Source organism: Callithrix jacchus, chromosome 1, assembly GCF_049354715.1.
Source record: "Callithrix jacchus isolate 240 chromosome 1, calJac240_pri, whole genome shotgun sequence".
NCBI lineage: Eukaryota > Metazoa > Chordata > Mammalia > Primates > Cebidae > Callithrix > Callithrix jacchus.
The window spans coordinates 76,515,869-76,534,160 of NC_133502.1; the positions used below are offsets into that span (position 1 = coordinate 76,515,869).

The 18,292-nt window shown below is 44.2% G+C and overlaps 1 protein-coding gene across 1 annotated transcript; it reads left to right on the forward strand.

Annotated features, from left to right (window-relative positions):
- Nucleotides 1-503: 503 nt before the first annotated feature.
- Nucleotides 504-3,591, forward strand: GAS1 (growth arrest specific 1). Its single transcript, XM_008992401.5, has 2 exons — nt 504-585; nt 1,025-3,591. The coding sequence occupies exon 2, from the start codon at nt 1,221-1,223 to the stop codon at nt 2,247-2,249; it is 1,029 nt and encodes a 342-aa protein (XP_008990649.2). The 5' UTR covers nt 504-585; nt 1,025-1,220; the 3' UTR covers nt 2,250-3,591.
- The last annotated feature ends 14,701 nt before the right edge of the window (nt 3,592-18,292 follow it).

Consider the following 18,292-nt stretch of genomic DNA (forward strand, 5'->3'; position numbering starts at 1 on the left):
GGCCTGTGGCTGAGCCGGATGCAAACAGCTGCCCCTAAGCCCTGCCCGCCTGTGTTGTGCGCGAGCTGGGGCTGCATATCCGAGCCTCCTTAAGAGTAGGAGGAGCTCCGGGCCTCCATCAAGCTCCCTAAGCCTTTCCTTTCAAGCCCAGAATGCCTGAATGTGAGCTGCCCACCACCCTCCCGCCCTCCCCCACTCCGCAACCCCACTCCAGCGGCTCGTAAAAAAAAAAAAAAAAAAAAAACTTTCAACAACAACAGGCAGGACCAATAGCATCTCGAAAAGCCGGGAAAGGGGCCGAGCAAAGGGCGAAAGAGAGTGGAGAAAGGAGAAAGCGGGCCGGCTGGGAGCGCGCGGGGCCGGAGCTCGGCGAGCCGGAGGAGCGTTGCTAATGTTTTTGTTTGTTTGCTTTTCCATGCATGCATAATGAGGGGGCACCGCGGCACCACGCGGGGGCTCCCGGCCCACTTTTGTATTTAAAGCCTCGCTGCTAACGAGTCTGCAGCCGGGCTCAGCGGATCCGCTCCCCGGGCTCCTGGTCACCCGAGAAGCCGCCGCCGAGTGAAGCCAGGGAGCCGCTCTCCGGTAGCACCGACTTTCTTGTTCTCCCCGTGCCTCCCGAAAAGAACTCCCGGGAGCTCGGCGGAGGCCAGGGTTGCTGCGGGCGGAGGGGGAGGGGACGCGGGGTAGCCGGGCCGCGGGAAGGCGGGCAGCGCGCGGACTCCGGGCCAGGAAGCAGCGCGATGCGAGAGACCGCGGCTGCAGTGGTGGCGACGCGGCGCTGAGTCCGGGCGGAAGGAATCGCCGCGGCCGCAGCAGGAGAAGCCGGCGCGGGGACCGCCGGCCGCACAACGGATCTGCAGGCGCGGAGCAAAATGCACCCGCGGCGGCGCGCGGTCCTGCAGCCCCGCCACGGCCCCGCGGCCCGCACCCCCCCGGGGCGATAGTGAGCGGCTCCGGCCACCGCCGGGGGCCGAGCCGGGTGGGAGAGCGGGACCAGATCTGGGCTGCTGTTCATTTCCAGGAAGCCACCGCAGCCGGAGCAAGAGGAGACCTTCTGCCACCAGCGGGGCATCAGCCAGCGGCGCGCATGGATTTATGAAGACACTCATGCAAGAAGTGGGCAGGACTTGGACAAACTTTTCCACCGGCTCCGCGTCCGCCGCTCCCCGCGCCTCGTCTCCTTTCCCCTCCTCTCCCGGCGGCCGCCGCTGCCCGCGATGGTGGCCGCGCTGCTGGGCGGCGGCGGCGAGGCCCGCGGGGGAACCGTGCCGGGCGCCTGGCTGTGCCTGATGGCGCTGCTGCAGCTGCTGGGCTCCGCGCCGCGGGGCTCCGGGCTAGCTCACGGCCGCCGCCTCATCTGCTGGCAGGCGCTGCTGCAGTGCCAGGGGGAGCCGGAGTGCAGCTACGCGTACAGCCAGTACGCCGAGGCGTGCGCGCCGGTGCTAGCGCAGCATGACGGGGGAGACGCTCCCGGGGCCGACGCTGCTGCCTTCCCGGCCTCGGCAGCCTCCTCCTCGTCGCGCTGGCGCTGCCCGAGCCACTGCATCTCGGCCCTCATTCAGCTCAACCACACGCGCCGCGGGCCCGCCCTGGAGGACTGTGACTGCGCGCAGGACGAGAACTGCAAGTCCACCAAGCGCGCCATTGAGCCTTGCCTGCCCCGGACGAACGGCGGCGGCGCGGGCGGCCCCGGCGCGGGCGGGGTCATGGGATGCACCGAGGCCCGGCGGCTCTGCGACCGCGACAGCCGCTGCAACCTGGCGCTCAGCCGCTACCTGACCTACTGCGGCAAGGTCTTCAACGGGCTGCGCTGCACGGACGAGTGCCGCACCGTCATTGAGGACATGCTGGCTATGCCCAAGGCGGCGCTGCTCAACGACTGCGTGTGCGACGGCCTCGAGCGGCCCATCTGCGAGTCGGTCAAGGAGAACATGGCCCGCCTGTGCTTCGGCACTGAGCTGGGCAACGGCCCCGGCAGCAGCGGCTCGGACGGCGGCCTGGACGACTACTACGATGAGGACTACGATGACGAGCAGCGCGCCCCGGGTGGCGAGCAGCCGCTGGATGACGACGACGGCGTCCCGCACCCACCGCGCCCGGACAGCGGCGCTGCTGCAGCGAGCGGCCGCGGGGACCTGCCCTACGGGCCGGGGCGCAGAAGCAGCGGCTGCGGCCGCTCGGCGTCCCTAGGCGCCTGGACTCCACTGGCCACCATTTTGCTGCTGCTGCTGGGGCCGCTCTTTTAGCCCTGGCGCCCCCCGCCGCGCGCTCGCCAGGCCCCCGCGACGGGGCACCTGTGGCTTGGGGACAGATAGAGGGGATGGTTGGGGATACTTCCCAAAACTTTTTCCGAGTCAACTCGGCGTAGCGGGTTCCCCCGCCAGGACTCTGGGCACTACCCTGAAGCTCCTCGCAGGAGGTTGACTTCTTGGACCTCCTCCCCCGCCCCAATTCCAGGCTCCAGAAACTCCCAACACGTCTGCCGTCCAGAAACCTAGCTGCAGTGTTCAGGGCGTCCGGGAGGAAACGGGCATGCGGGGGACGGAACAGTAGTCCTGGACTCGAAAGGGAAGGTGCTGACCAGTGGGGCCTTAGCAGTTCGAAGGGACAGGAAGGAGGAATTATATTTGCAAAGGGGCTATTAGCATGTTTCCCTTGAGGGGGAAAAAAAAGTGCCGGTATCGACTTTTATAGATTGTGGCCAGTGAGGACATTACAATCCTATGTAAACAGAAAAGTCCCACATACCAATTCATTTCTTCACTGTTTGTATCAGCGCCCAGAATTCTCAGTGACGTGGGGGCGGGGGTGGGTGGCGATTGCCTTAGAGGGAACCCCTAAATTGGTTTTGGATACGTTGGAGCCCTTGACCTTAATTTCATTGCTACCACTCTGATCTCTTAGCACATTTCTTAGGATTAAGGGTCCAAAAATGCGGATCTAAGGGGTTGCCATGGTGTTGAACAATGCAACTTTTTATTTTAAAAAGCTCTGCACTGCCATCTATGAAAGCCTTTTTATAATGTTTGTTTTTTGTCATTTTTGTTCTTTACATCAAGAAATTAAATGTTTAGATAGGCGGAGAATGTATATTGCCTCTGCTCCTATCAGGGTTGCTAAACCCTGGTACATCATATATAAAATGTATTAAAACTGGGGTTTGTTACCAGTTGCTGTACTTTGTATATATAATTTTTATAAATTGTATGCTTCAGAAATAATTTATTTTTAAAAAGAAATTAAAAGTTTTAAACTTACATTCATATTACACCTTTCCCCCTGAAATGTATAGAATCCATTTGTCACCAAGGATCAAAATCCACAGTCCATTGTGAAGTGTGCTGTATTTAGAACAGTCTTAAAATGTACAGTGTATTTTATAGAATTGAAGTTAACATTCTTATTTTCAAGAGAATTTATGGACGTTGTAGAAATGTACACATGCATTTCCAGACTGCCTTAAACAGTGTATTTTTATAGACATTGTTTTTTTAAAATCCCAAGTTTTTAAATAACTATGGATTTCTGTATTTTTGGTTATTTGTTTTATTAAAACATGTACATCAGTAAAGAGTTTTAAACAATGAATGTGGTGTAATTACTTTCCAGAGTGATATTGTGGTTAACCCACTAATGGGTGAGGAGGGGGGTTGAGGGGGCACTGGGAATCTATCAACCATCAACTGAAATGAAAATACAGTACAAGACAAGAAATGCAGGATATTATTTCTGCCTTTAATTTAATGAACAATTAGACATCTGTAAATGAGGCAGCCAAAAATATATAATTGACTGGCCTCTATTGGTGTTTGCATTTGTGGAGAGAATTCACAAAAACGTGTCTCCTGCACATAATTTGAGGATAACTCAGACATCATGTTGTCCCACCTCCCCTCCTTTTCCCCTGAGACGTCCCCTCACTGTACCCGCCTTCCCATCACCCCTTACCCCCAAGAGTGTCCTCTCTGGTTACTAGACATTCTCATACAATCAAACATGCCAATAACATCTGTTACCAGTAGGTTTTAGGAAGCTTGCAAGACTCAATACTTGAAAGTCGTTTTCACACTTTTGGTGAAAAAGTACAAAATTTGTTGCAAAACATTCAGACCAGCAAAAGTAAACACACAGGGCCGAGGAACAATCACCAGAACTTGTAATATTGTTGTGAGGAGTTGTTTAGCAGTGGCTGAAGGCTGGGTTCCTGCCAGAGCTACTGATCTACACTCAAACGCCCTTAGATAAATAATTACACTCTTAAGCTGTGTCGAGTGCTGATACACTTGACCTTGTAAATAGAAATGTTTGCAGTAGGAATAAACTCCGGCATTGGAAAATCTTTTAAACATTAACACAAAAGAGAGCGCTCTGTCCTCTGGGGATTTGAGCCTGAACCTCGCCAAGCTAGGCACTTGCAAGGGGGAAAAAAGTTTATTTATCTTCTATTCCTGGTGTTTATTTAAAGCTTTTCATTTTAAACGCGGTGATTGGAAGGCAAGTCAGGAGTTTAAAAGTCACCACAAATAAACTTTGTCTGAGGGGTCGACAGATTAGCAAGATCTGGTGTCTCTTTATTTGATATTAACATGCGTTGAAAAAACATAACCAGATTTCTCTGCTGCCTAAAGTAATTAACAAAGCTGTGCCCCCATTCCGACTTCCTCCTACCCACTCCCACCCCTACTTTCAAGGTTTCTTGTGCCTCTGATTCGCTCTTTTCCCAGCTTTTTTGGAGGTATTCGAGGCACTTCTGGTGCACCTTAAACCACAATTTCTATATGTATTGTATCAGAAAGTCTAAGATAGCTGTAGTGTCAGACTTAAGCCCAGGAGAGTGGTGTGTGGTTGGAATCTCCAGTCACCTGAATGGTTGAGTAAACATATTGTTAAAACAAAGCTGAGAGCGTTGTTTCTTTGGGGAGTGAACAAAGAGTATTCCCAGAGACTTGTAAATGAAATCAGCTTTCTTTACAAAATGACAAGTTAGCAGTGCTTCTGCGTTTGTCCTTAAATATATTTAAATCATCTCCATCTCATGTTATTTTAACACGTTCTTGACTAAAAGTTAAGTCTTTGTCCCAGTAAAAGGCTCAGTTTTCCCCAGTAAGAAGTAAAAGGCATTAGCACTAGAAAAGGCCTGATAATTAACTGCTACAGTAAACTCACAACTTGGTTTTACAGGGTCCTGTCAAAAGCATCTGCCTGGAATAAATCAACACAGCTCGCTCTTGGGGAGAAATGACACAAGGCTTTATGTTTTCTTCCTCGAAGAAAGTGAACATTGATCGGTGGTCCACTTTAATTTAAACAATTATACACTGGAGCCCAAGAGTCCTCTGGTCCCCCTACAGACCTAGTGGAGGTTGTTGAGATGTTAGAACCCTTGGCTAGTGGTTATGAGATTGCATATTTCCATCTGCTTCTCAGCAGAAAGGATTTTTACAGATGTTGACATCTATAATATCTCACGCTCTCTGGGGAGGCTTTTGGAATTTTGGACATTTGGCCATCTCAAATGTCCCATGGAGAACGGCTGGAAGTACCGTTAATGAAAGAAAAGGTATCTCTGGCTTTTCCTGGGGATTCTCAGAAAGCACCACCCTTCCAACAGAACTCTGCCAGAGTGAGAGGAACTTCTTCTAGATTTCATGTAAAATCATGAGTCCTCACGGCCTTTCCCATTTCCCTAGTTCGCAGGTTTGAATTCTCAGTGACAGTTTATTTGTCTTTGGAGGCACTTCAGTGACAAATGTTTAAGGGAGTGTGGGACAATGGTGGAGAACAAGGAGGCAGTTCATTGAACTGACAGTGACCATACAGTAAATAGAAGAAGGTTCAGGCTTCACTGCTCACCCGAGCACACAGCAATGCTTTTGTGTATCATCACAATGGACATAACATAAGGTCTCTGTTTATTTTTAACAATATATAGCAATGTGCATGAGCAACACACGTATGTAAAGTAGAAAAATGTCTGTAGGGATATAAGTTCTTTCTACTAAGCAGGACTTCTCTTGTGCTTGGACAGGAACCCTACAAATATCTGGAAGGACAGACATAACTCCTGACTCTGAATGCCACAAATTTAAGAGACTTTCAGGCTCTAACACATCTAAGGTGCACTGCCATTCTCCAGATGAGGTTCCTATGGGTGAAGACAGAGTATTTCCATCTCTCTGCCTTGAAGAGTCAGGAAAACCCTCATGGGAATGAGCTTTCTCTCCTCCTTGCCACCATCTGTATTCATACTCTCATCCCATCCCAGCAATGTTACAGATCATCAAATAAAAATAGATCCCGAAAACACCATGAGGACTTTCAGAGACCTCAAATACTGTATTAAATCTTTGTCTACTTTTAAACTTTGGCTTTGCATTCTTAACTTGTTGAGTTCATTGTGGAGGCTCTCTAACAAAATAACCTCATGTGTCTCTTTTCAATCCATAAAAAGAAAAGCCCGTGTTATTTGTTTTTTTGACCTCTTACACCAAGGGACATCAGAAATCTTGCCAGTTGACCCTGTTTCTCCCAGCTACTCAAAGCAAGGTTGTGGGAGGGCATCAGGTTGCAAATGCCTTGTGGCCAGTGTAGTCAAGGCGGGTTGAGTTTCCAGTGGGTCTTGCTGCCTTGTGAGTGAAGTAAAGTCAGACTTTACTGTAATCTGTTTGAGACATTGCCTCTGGAAGACAGCGGAAAAGGTTCACCCTTGACTATCTGAATGACATAAGTCATGTGCTATTAGCATAAATACCTTTCTTCTAAACATCAATTTAATCAATTTCTTAAGTAACAGAATGATCTACTACAAAATAGTGGACTGTATACACTATATTTTGGCACAAAGATGGTCATTCTCCCACTAGTAACCAGGGGCTCTAAATAAATGATTTCAACAATGTTTTATTAAAGGACGACAAGAGCCCTCGAGCTGCATTAATCGGGGAGAAGTCGAGTGGCACTTTTGTTATGGAAATGTTAAGCACATAATAGCAGGGCCAAACAATGTGCAGCCACTTCATTCTTTCAGCCATGCTGACACCTCTTAAAGAGGAACTGCAGGGAAGGATGTGGGAAAGATTTGCTTTCCGAGGAAGCTTTCAGCTAATATTTTGGAGGGCTACCTTCAAACTCTGTGTAATATGCATGCAACGGAAGCCAGAAGGGCTGCTGAGACGCAGAAAGCATTTCCCCCCTTATTTCAGGAGCATGGGTTCCATAATCAAATCAAATGTCTGTGTCTTAGATACGACATTCACCAAAACAATACTTTACTGATTTTGTTGTCCTAAGAGTTCGATTCTATAAAGTTGATCAAAGACAGCTCTCTCAGTGATGCTGGTATATACTGTAGATATCTATAACATGTTCTCCTTAAGCAAACAGATAGTATCTATACAATGTTGTCAAGGACATCTTCAATCTGTAATAAAAAACAAAATGTGATTATAGACTGCCTTCTGTTCTCTGGTTATCAATATGTCTCCTTCCAAGCCTATCTTTTATTTAAATTTTATAAGTTCTGTAGGATATTTGTGGGTTCTCAGATACCAGAATGGGGGTAAAACCACAGCTCAAACTGATTGTTTATTTTATCCCTGATTAAATGTTACTAAGCATCAAAACGAGGAAGAATTTCAGCGGGATTTGAGGTCTTTATCACAGAGGTTTGTTTTAGAAAAATGCCACTGTTTGACCTTGGGTTTTAATTCATGTCACTTCTTACCTGCCAGGTAGTTTCACCGGTGTGGAGCTTCCTTCTGTAACAAACATCAAAACAAGCTTTTGCAATGACTAAAACTTAAGTCCATAATCTTGAACAGGTGGTGGGGGGTATAAAAAGAGTTCCAGAGGCATTTCCTGAGGTTGTGCTATGTATGGGGGTATCCATGGGAATAGGATACGGTCTTGTCCGTGAGCAAGCTGACACTCAGGATGAGGAGACAGGCACACAGAGAAACTTTTCTATGACATGGCAAGCACGGAAGAGGATGACAGCACGATGCTGGGTACAAGAAAAGCTTCTTGGAGAAGGTGACATTGAAGGTAAGTCTAAAGATAAGCATGGGAGTTAGCCGAGAGAAAGGTAGGGAAGGCTGTTGTATTAGAGGTATTAAAAGAGAATACTTCGGTTGGATTAAATGTAAGAGTTTAATTGAGCAAAGAATGACTCACAAATCGGTCAGCCTCCCGAGCCACAGTAGACCGGAGGACTCCAGTGCAGCCATGTGCTAGAAGAAGATTTATGGGCAGAAAAAGGAAAGTGATGTATAGAAAACGGAAGTGAGGAACAGAAACAGCTGAATTGGTTACAGCTCAGCGTTTGCCTTATTTAAACACAGTTCAAACAGTTGACCACATTGGATTGGCCAAAACTTGGTGATTGGCACAAGAGTAGGCTATGGTCTGTTCACACCTCCACTTGTTATGGTTCGCAAGTACAGAGAAACCTGTAGGCTGAACTTAAGATACGTATAGAGGCACCATTAGGCTAAACTTGATTTTACAGGGGGAACAACATGTCCAAAGGCATGGAGGGATGAATCAGCACAGTGCTGTGCACGAGACCACCTGTTACTAGTAGAAAGTAACCAGGGCCTGAAAAGAAGGGTTCATGCCAAGTCATGGAAGCCTTGAAGGACATGCTAGGCATAGACTTTACCCTACATAATAAACGAGATTGGAAATCCCTGGGTGTTCCCAGCTGAAAGCTTGAAGGTTCACTTTTTGCTCAGAGCATACAGTAGTTGTAAGGGAAAAAGATCAGAGATGATAGAACAGTTCAGAGGCAGTGAACAAAGGCCGAGGGATGGAACTCGAGGAGTATCAGTGAGGGGGAGGAAAAAGTCAGGTTCAAGACGCTGCCATTGGTCAAATATGGGGTGTTCAGCGAGCGAAGAGGCCAAGATAACTGCTGGGTTTCTGGCTCAAGTAACCAGTGGATGATGTCACCTTTGATCCTAGAGGAAGGAAGGTGGGAGAGCAAGTGATGTGTGAGGACATACAGGACACCCGTTGGTGGTGTACTGCAGGAAAACAGCTACAGGTCTGAAGTTCAGGCAGAAGTCAACTTTGCATAGTGGTCATTGTGAAAACCCTGAGAGTGATGCTCCCACAGAGACTGAGAGAGAGAGAGAGAGAGAGAGAGAGAGAGAGAGAGAGAGAGAGAGAGAGAGAGAGAGAGAGATGTGCAGTGGGCAGAGGAGGGGGTGCCCAGAGAATACTCCCAGCAGGGATGAAAGAAAGTCAGAGGTGTCTGAGGAAGGCAGGAACGAGGAAAAATAATAACATTTCTGGGCACGAACGCCTAAATGTTCAAATGCTTAAGAGACCAATACAGTAAGCAAAGCTTAGAAAGCAAGATGAATTCCCTGAATTTCTAAGAAAACTTAAGTGACCAAAATATTATACATTTTAACAATAATAGTAATCATAATTGTAATCACAACTAATTCCAGGAAAATTAAAATGACCAAGTTATAGCATTATATTCAAATAATAGTAATAATCAGTGATTGTTCACATTATTAAGCGATTATTTTTTGCCATGACAATGCTGAGCACATAATATGTACTACATTATTTCATCATTACTACAACTCTATGAGTAATAATAATTATTACTTTTATTGTTATAAAATAATACTTTAAAATTGAGGGAACAGATGCTTAAATGACTTAACCATGGTCATTAAGTGAGAAAGTTGGTGAATATAAAATCTAGGTCTGTTTGCATCAAGAGAATGTGATCATAACTTTAACACCTTACTGATTCTCAAAATGTAAACAGCTTAAAGAGCCCAAGATCATTTGACATATTGGGCAAAATTCAAATAATGTTTTTCTTTTCTTTTCCCTTCCCTTCCCTACTCTGATTCTTGACATGTACTAAAATGAAAACATACTGTTATATTCTAGAAGGACAATTATTTATAATAACTAAATTAATCATAGCATTTCACATTGCATATTATTTTGAAAATAATTATTTGTAAGTTCTGGAAACAAATAGATTCCTATTTCATGTAAATTGCCAAACAGAGTCCATGCTCACTGTCTCCTGATTTTTCTCTATTTCACAAAATTCAGCTTATTGAAACCAATAGTATTTTAAGACAAAACAAAAGGAAAAAAACTGCCAATTTTAGGTTCTTGCCAGGAAATTCAGGATTTTATTATTTGCCCTCTGTTGCATAATAGACCACCCCAAAACTTAGTAGCTTAAAGTTTTTAGTTATTTGTTTGATCCCAATTTTGTATCTCCTTTGTTGGATTAGTAATTTGGGCTGGGCTCAGCAAGGTAATGATCTTGATCTTTTCTTAGCTGATTTGGCTGTAGTTGGGTGCTAGGTCAGGGTAGAGAGGGTTGGTTCCTGGCAGCCTTAGTCACATGTCTGAAAATTGGCTGGGTTGACAGTGATAACTGAATCACATGTCTCACATCTAGTAGACTAGCCTAGGTTTCTTATCGTGGCACCTAGGTCCAAAACAGCAGGAGAGGGGAAGCACGAGTTTGCAAGAACTTTTATTTTTTTTTTTAGCATTTTCTTGTGAACGGAACATTTATTTAGTTATTTATTATTTCCTTTTTTTTTTCATTTTTTTTAAATTGTACTTTAGGTTCCTGGGTACATGTGCAGATCATGCAGGATTGTTGCATAGGTACACACATGGCAATGTGATTTGCTGCCTCCATCCCCCCGTCACCTACATCTGGCATTTCTCCCCATGTTATCCCTCCCCGACCTCCCCACCACCCCCAACTGTCCCTCCCTGGCACCCCCAAGACTTAGGTTGCTTCCAAATCTTATCTATTGCCAACAGTGCTGCAACAAACGTGGGAATGCAGATATCTCTTCGATATACTGACTTCCTTTATTTTGGGCATATATCAAGCAGTAGGATTTCTAGATTGAATGACACCTCTATTTTTAGTTTTTTTTTTAAATTTCTTTTAGTTTTTTGAGGAACCTCTGAACTGTTCTCCTTAGTGGTTGTGCTAATTTACATACCCACCAACAGTGTATGAGGGTTCTCTTTTTTCCACATTCTCACCAGCATTTGTTATTGCTTTCTTTTGCATATAAGCCACTTGAACTGGGGTGGGATGATATCTCATTACAATTTTGATTTCCATTTCTTTGATGATCAATGAGCCTTTTCATATGCCTGTTTGCCATTTGCATGTCTTCCTTTGAGAAACATATATTTAAATCTTTTGCCCATTTTTTTTTATTATTAGACTTTTCCCTATAGAGTTGTTTGAGCTCCTTATATCTTCTGTTTATTAATCCCTTGTCAGATGTGTAGTTTGAAAAAATTTTCTCCTATTCCGTGTATTGTCTCTTCACTTTGTTGATTGTTTCCTTTGCTGTGCAGAAGGTTTTTAACAGATTTTTTATGTTTTGAGATGGAATCTCACTCTCTTGTCCAGGCTGGAGTGCAGTGGTGCAATTGCAGCTCACTGCAACCTCTGCTTTCCAGGCTCAAGTGAGCTCCCACCTCAGCCTCCAGAGTAACTGGAATTACAGGCAGAGGCCACCACGCCCAGCTAATTTTTGTATTTTTAGTAGAGACAAGGTTTCCCCATGTTGTCCAAGCTGGTCTCAAACACGTGGCCTCAGGTGATCTGCCGGCCTTGGCCTTCCAAAGTTCTGGGATTATAGGTGTGAGCCACCGTGCCCAGCCAGAAGCTTTTTTAGCTTGATATAATTCCAGTTGTTCATGTTTGCTTTGCTTGCCTATACTTGTGGGATATTACTTAATAAATTTTTGCCCAGACCAATGTCCTGGAGAATTTCTCCAATGGTTTCTTGCAATACTTTCATAGTTTGGGGTTTTAGATTTAAGCCTTTAATCCATTTATTTGATTTTTGTATATGGCAAGAGATAGGAATCTAGCTATCTTTGATTGATTGATTGATTGATTGATTGGAGTCAGAGTCTCGCTCTGTCACTGAGGCTGGAGTGCAGTGGCATGATCTCAGCTCACTGCAAACTCTGCCTCCTGAGTTCAAGTGATTCTTGAGTCTCAGCCTCCCAACTAGCTGGGATTACAGGTGCCTGCCACTATGCTCAGCTAAGTTTTGTATTTTTTGTAGATAGAATTTCACCATGTTGGCCAGGCTGGTCTTGAACTCTTGATCTCAAACAATCCATTGGCATCAGCCTCCCAAAGTGCTAGGATTATAGGCATGAGCCACTGTGTCCATCCTAGTTTTATTCTTCTGCATATGGATATCCAGTTTTCCCAGCACGAATTATTGAAGAGACTGTCTTTTCCCCAATGTATGTTCTTAGCACCTATGTCAAAAATAAATTCACTGTAGGTGTGTGGATTTGTTTCTGGGTTCTCTGTTATGTTCCGTTGGTCTATGTGTCTGTTTGTATACCAGTGCTATGCAATTTTGGTTATTATAGCTCTGTAGCATAATTTGAAATCAGGCAATGTGATTCCTCCAGTTTTGTTCTATTTCCTGAGGATAGTTTAGATATTCTGAGTCTTTTGTGGCTCCATATAAATTTTAAGATTTTTTTTTTCCTGTGAAGAATGTCATTGGTATTTTGAAAGGGATTTCATTGAATTATAGATTGCTTTGGGTAGTATGGACATTTTAAAATTGATTTTTCCAATCCATGAACATGGATTATCTTTCTACTTTTTGGTGTCCTCTTCAATTTCTTCATCAGCATTTTATAGTTTTCTTTATAGAGACCTTTCACTTCTGTGGTTAATTCCTAGGCATTTCATTTTATGTGTGCTGTTGGGATTATCTTTTAAATTTCTTTTTCAGATTGTTCCCTGTAGGCATATAGAAATGCTACTGAGTTGTGCATGTTGAGTTTGTATCCTGCAACTTTTATCAACTTTGTTCACCAGCTCTAATAGTTTTATAGTGGAGTCTTCAGTTTTATAGTGGATACAATATATAACAAGATCGTATCATCTGCAAAGATAATTTGACTCCTTCATTTCTAATTTAGATATCCTTTATTTCTTTCTCTTATCTGATTGCTCTAGCCTTCCAGTACTATGTTGAATATCAATGGTGAAAGTGGACATCCTTATTGTATTTCAGATCTTGGAAGAAAGGCTTTCAGTTTTTCCCCCTTGAGCATGGTGATAGCTGTAGGTCTGTCATATATGGCTTTCATTATGTTGAGGACGCTTGTTGCTGTTTTGTTGCACCTTCCCCCTTTCCCCAATTATTTGAAGTTATAAATTGTACTTCTCTTTTGTCTAGTGTTTATCCTAAAACTTAGCCCAGGTATTTAACTATTATTTTCTCTCAATGTCTAAGGGCTGGAAAGTTTTACATCTTCCTCCTAAATAAAACAATAACTTTTCCTAAGCCTTCTTCTTTTACCATCCTCACCATTTCCCTGTTGTATCCTATAAATTGTTTGTCCTGCTTTGCTATTCACATTTTTTGTAATCCATCTTTACTTAGAATTAATAACACATGTTACTGCTTTCTTTGTGAAGAACAGCAAAAACAAAAGTATTTAACATGTCTGCCTTAGATAATTGTTACGGGAATTTGAGATAAAAGGAAAGGAAGAGAACTTATTTTACCAGGTGGAACCAAAGTCCCTTTTAAAGAAAAAAATAGACTGTGTAGGAAGAACCTTGATAAGTCATTGGGTAGCAGCATGGAGAGAGGCTCTAGAATGGAAAGTATGAGTGGAGAACACACGAAGATAATTCAAGTGCTTTTTATAAGTAAACAATAATTTGGGATGGAGAAATCAGAAGAGAACATAAAAGGGCATGAGAGAGGAGTGCAATATAGGACAATATAGCAACATGGCCAGACACAGAAACCTGAGGTGACTCACAGTGAATGAGGGCTATCTAATCTTCTCTTTAAATTATCTGCTGCATAAAATTTACATGTGTATCCTTTGCTGTTATCAATAAACCCTAACAAAAATATGCCACACATCACTACCCCTACTGAATGTTCCTGATTTTTGTAAGGGACTGAGGAATGTGGTTCCCTAGACAAAGGAGCTTTCTCACTGTGGGCTAGTGCTGGAGTGCACTGTCCAATGCAGGGAGAAAATAAAAGCATAAGAAAAGCAGTATGGCTGGGCCTAGTGGCCCATGCTTATAATCCCAGCACTTTGGGAGGCAAAAATGGGAGGATTGCTTGAGTACAGGATCTCAGTACCAACTGCACAGCACAGTGAAGCCCTGTCTCTACAAAAATAAATAAATAAATAAATAAATAGCTGGATGTGGGGGCGTGCACCTGAAGTCCCAGCTACTTGGGAGACTGAGATGGGAGGGTGGCTTGAGCCTGGGAGGTTGAGTGTACAGTGAGCTGTAATTGCACCACTGCACTCCAGCCTGAGTGACAGAACGAGACCCTGTCTCTAAAAGAAGAAGGAAGAAAAGCAGAAAATTAGATTCAGATGGGACTACAAAAAAGTGATACCCTGAGAATTCAGCAGATGCACAGGGAGAGCACAAGAATTCCAAGAATGAAAGTTCAAACTGCTCTTATATCTTAATAGGCAGGAACGTGGTCAGTGAACAGTAGTGGTTACTATCAGTGTGACATTCGGTGATGATCTTCACCCTTCCTGCAACAGAGGGTAAAAGGTGGACCTCATGAGTGCATACTATGAAGTTCACCCTGTACACCATAAAGACCCAACCAAATGTGAGGTGCTCTTATGATCAGTAGACCCACAAATTATGTGGCCCTAGTCTTGGGTTAGAGTTGTCTCAAAGGTATCAGGTCCTGAGAACATCTCTTCTTCAGTTTCTGATACAAACATTTTCCACTGGGAAGGGGTGACAAAGGCAACTTTCATTAGTGGTAGTTTAAAGATTCTGTATGTGTTAGTCTTATATTTAGCCTTATTTACTGAGTCTCATTTTAAATATTCATTTCTAGCTTAAGGTCATACAAAACAACCCAGAGCCAAGCCAAATCTTCTGGAATAAATTCTTTTTTGCCAACTAACTACATTCCAGACATGCCATCTGACTTTAATTGTTTGTAATGCTTCTTCCAGGAAGCAAACATGCTTTGTCTTAAGTGAGGCTTTAGCCCTTTCAAGCTATTCATTCATCCAGTGTTTATTAAGTGTCTCATATGTGCCAAAACTACACTGCATACTTTAGAGATGATGTCATAATTATCATTATCATCATCATCACCACATCAGCCAGCCACAAATAGCAGAGTCAAGGTGTGGAGGGGATAGGCATGCTTCAGCCACTCCCACAGTTCTATCCATCCCCTTCACAACCATCCAAATAAATACCAATATGAGTTACATGAGAATGACGGCATACTTGCTAGGTCAACACTTAGAAGTAAGAAAGGGGCCAGGGGTGGTGGCTCATACCTGTAATTCCAGCACTTTGGAAGGCTGGAACAGGAGAATTGCTTGAGGTCAGGAGTTCTAGAACAGCCTGGGCAACACAGTGAGACCTCTGGCTCTACCAAAATAAAAATAAAAATGTTAGCTGGACATGGAGATGCATGCCTGTAGTCCAAGTGATTCAGGAGGCTGAGGCAGAAGGATTCCTGAGACTAGGAGTTAAAGGCTACAGTGAGCTCTGATCACACCATTGCACTCCAGTCTGGATGACAGAGCAAGACCCTGTCTCCATAAAAACTAAAAATATTTTTAAAATAAGAAAAAGAAACAAGAAAAGTTTCCCAGTCTCCCCTGTCAACCATACTGACGGTGCCCCTAAGCTCTTGGATATAGAAATTTTGGGATGTCATTGGCAGCAGCAATTTCTCCAGCTTCCTCTTTAGCTCCTCTGCTTCAGCCCGTTTGTCTTCCATCGTCTCCACTTCCCCACAATGCCTGTCATCCAGCAGCTCAGGCTGTGACTATAGAGGACAGTCCATGCTACACTTGATGTGGCTGCCATTGCTGGGACATGTTTATGCAACCAACCTGCAGGGTGGGGGACTTGCTGCCTCTGACCTAACATGAGCCACACCAAACTCAAGTGTCCCTGGTGCCTATTGTTCAGGACGCAAGATGTTATGGTTGAATTATGTTCCTCCCCAAATTCACAGATTGAAGTCCTAACCTCTCGTATCTCCAAATACGGATTTATTTGGAAACAGGGTTATTGCATATGTAGCTTACTTATGTTAAAATAAAATCATGCTGGAGTGGACCAATATGACCGGTGACCTTGCTTTGAAAAGGGGGAACTTTGCACACAAACATATGCACATAGGAAGAACACGTGACGAGGAAGGCAGAGATTAGGGTGATGCCTAGCGGAGGAATGCCAAAGATGGCCAGCAAGCCTTCAGAAGCTAGTGCAGAGGCACGAAACAGATGCCTCCTCCCAGCCCTCAGAAGGAACCAACTCTATCTATACCTTGAACCTGGACTTCTAAGCTCCAGGACGGAGTCCATTTCTGTTGTTTAAGCACTCAGTTTGTGGTGCTTCGTTGCAGCAGCCCCGGCCAACTAACACAGGGGATTTGAAAAGAAGTTGGATTTGGAGGGGTGACAGCATTATGGTTACATTTTTAGTTTCCTTTATTGAGAATTCTACTGTTGGCATTCTCTTTTGTTAGGCTTTGCTTTAAAGGAAGCTCATTCCCCCTAAAGCAAATATCTTATCATAAAATAATACCATCTTATACACGGCTATAGCTTCTTTTAAGGCCACATTCATTACAACAGGGGTCAAAACTTTAATCCAAAATTTCCCACACTTTACTGTACATACAAGTTATCTGGGAAGCTTGTTCAAAATGCAGATTTCTAGGCTCCACTCTTCTTCCTACTGAACCAGAATCTCTAAGGGCCAAGCCATGAGAGTCTGTTTTCATCAGGTATCTTAGGAGAATATATTGCTCACAATTTGAGGGACACTGACAAGAGCTGAAGGTATCATGGGATTTCATGCAAAGTATATTTAATGAAGTAGAGGCATCTTTTGGTATACGTCTTAGTTTGATTTTTGCTGCCATAAAAGATAACACAGGCCAGGGACCGTGGCTCATGCCTGTAATCTCAGCACTTTAGGAGGCCAAGGTGGGCAGGTCACAAGGTCAGGAGTATGAGATTAGCCTGACCAACATTGTGAAACCTCGTCTCTAATAAAAATACAAAAATTAGTTAAGTGTGGTGGCACGCATCTGTAATCCCAGCTACTGAGGAGGCTGAGAAAGAGGAGAATCGCTTGAACCCAGGAGGCAGAGATTGCAGTTAGCAGAGATGAGATCACACCTCTACACTCCAGTCTGGATCACAGAGCGAGACTCCGTCTCAAAAAAAAAGAATACCAGAGACCAACAGAGTGGATAATTTATTTAAACAAAGAAATGTATGTCTTACATTCTTACAATTGGAAGAAGTCCAAGATTGAGAGTCCACATCAGGTGAGGGTTTTTTGTTTCATCATCTCATTGTGAAAGAGAGAGAGAAAGAGAAGGGGACCAAACAGTCTTTTATTGGGATTCCACTCCTGATAACCAGCTCACTCCATCAATAATGGCATGAATTTGTCCATGAGAGCAGAACCCTCATGACCTAATCACCTCGTGAGGTCCCACCTCTCAACACTTCCACTGGGGATTAAGTTTCCAACACATAAACTTTAGGGACACATTCAGACCATAGCATCATAGTTCGAAGGAGAGTCCTGAAATCCCACTACAGAAACGGTAATATTTCTAGCTAACATCTAAGAGAATATCCCCAAAGTACTCATTATACGTCTTAAGTTAAAATGATCTTATTAGAGAACTCCACAAAAACCACACAATTATAGTTTAATGAAGTAGAAAATTACTTCTAATTGGGTTTGTTTCCCCAAGGAAAGGCAAGAGTCAAGATGAGTCAGCAGTTTTTTTCCCCCATTTATTCAGTAAATGTTCAGCACCCTTTTAGGCACCAGAGGAAACAGCAGCGATTGAAGAAGGCCCTGCCTTCGCTGAGCCTCCACCCTGGAAGGGAAAGCAAATGAGAAACACAGGGAAGAAAAGAACTTGAGATGCTCTTTCCACTCAGTCCCTTACACTGTTGGATCTCAGTTTTCCCTTTGTAGAAAATGGGCATGCAATGAGATTAAAACCCACACCTAAAATGTGCATATATATGTATAAAACTCCGACATATTTTTAGAGAACAAAAAGGTGACACAATGATTGACTTAAATGTCAGATTAGAGGTTTAAAGCACTGCTCTGAAAAAGTAAACGGTGCTGCTAATCTGTGTGACTTACCTTACCCATTCCTTTGTACACATTTTGCCTGTGTTCCTGGCTACAAGAACATATGTGAAGGTTGGATGG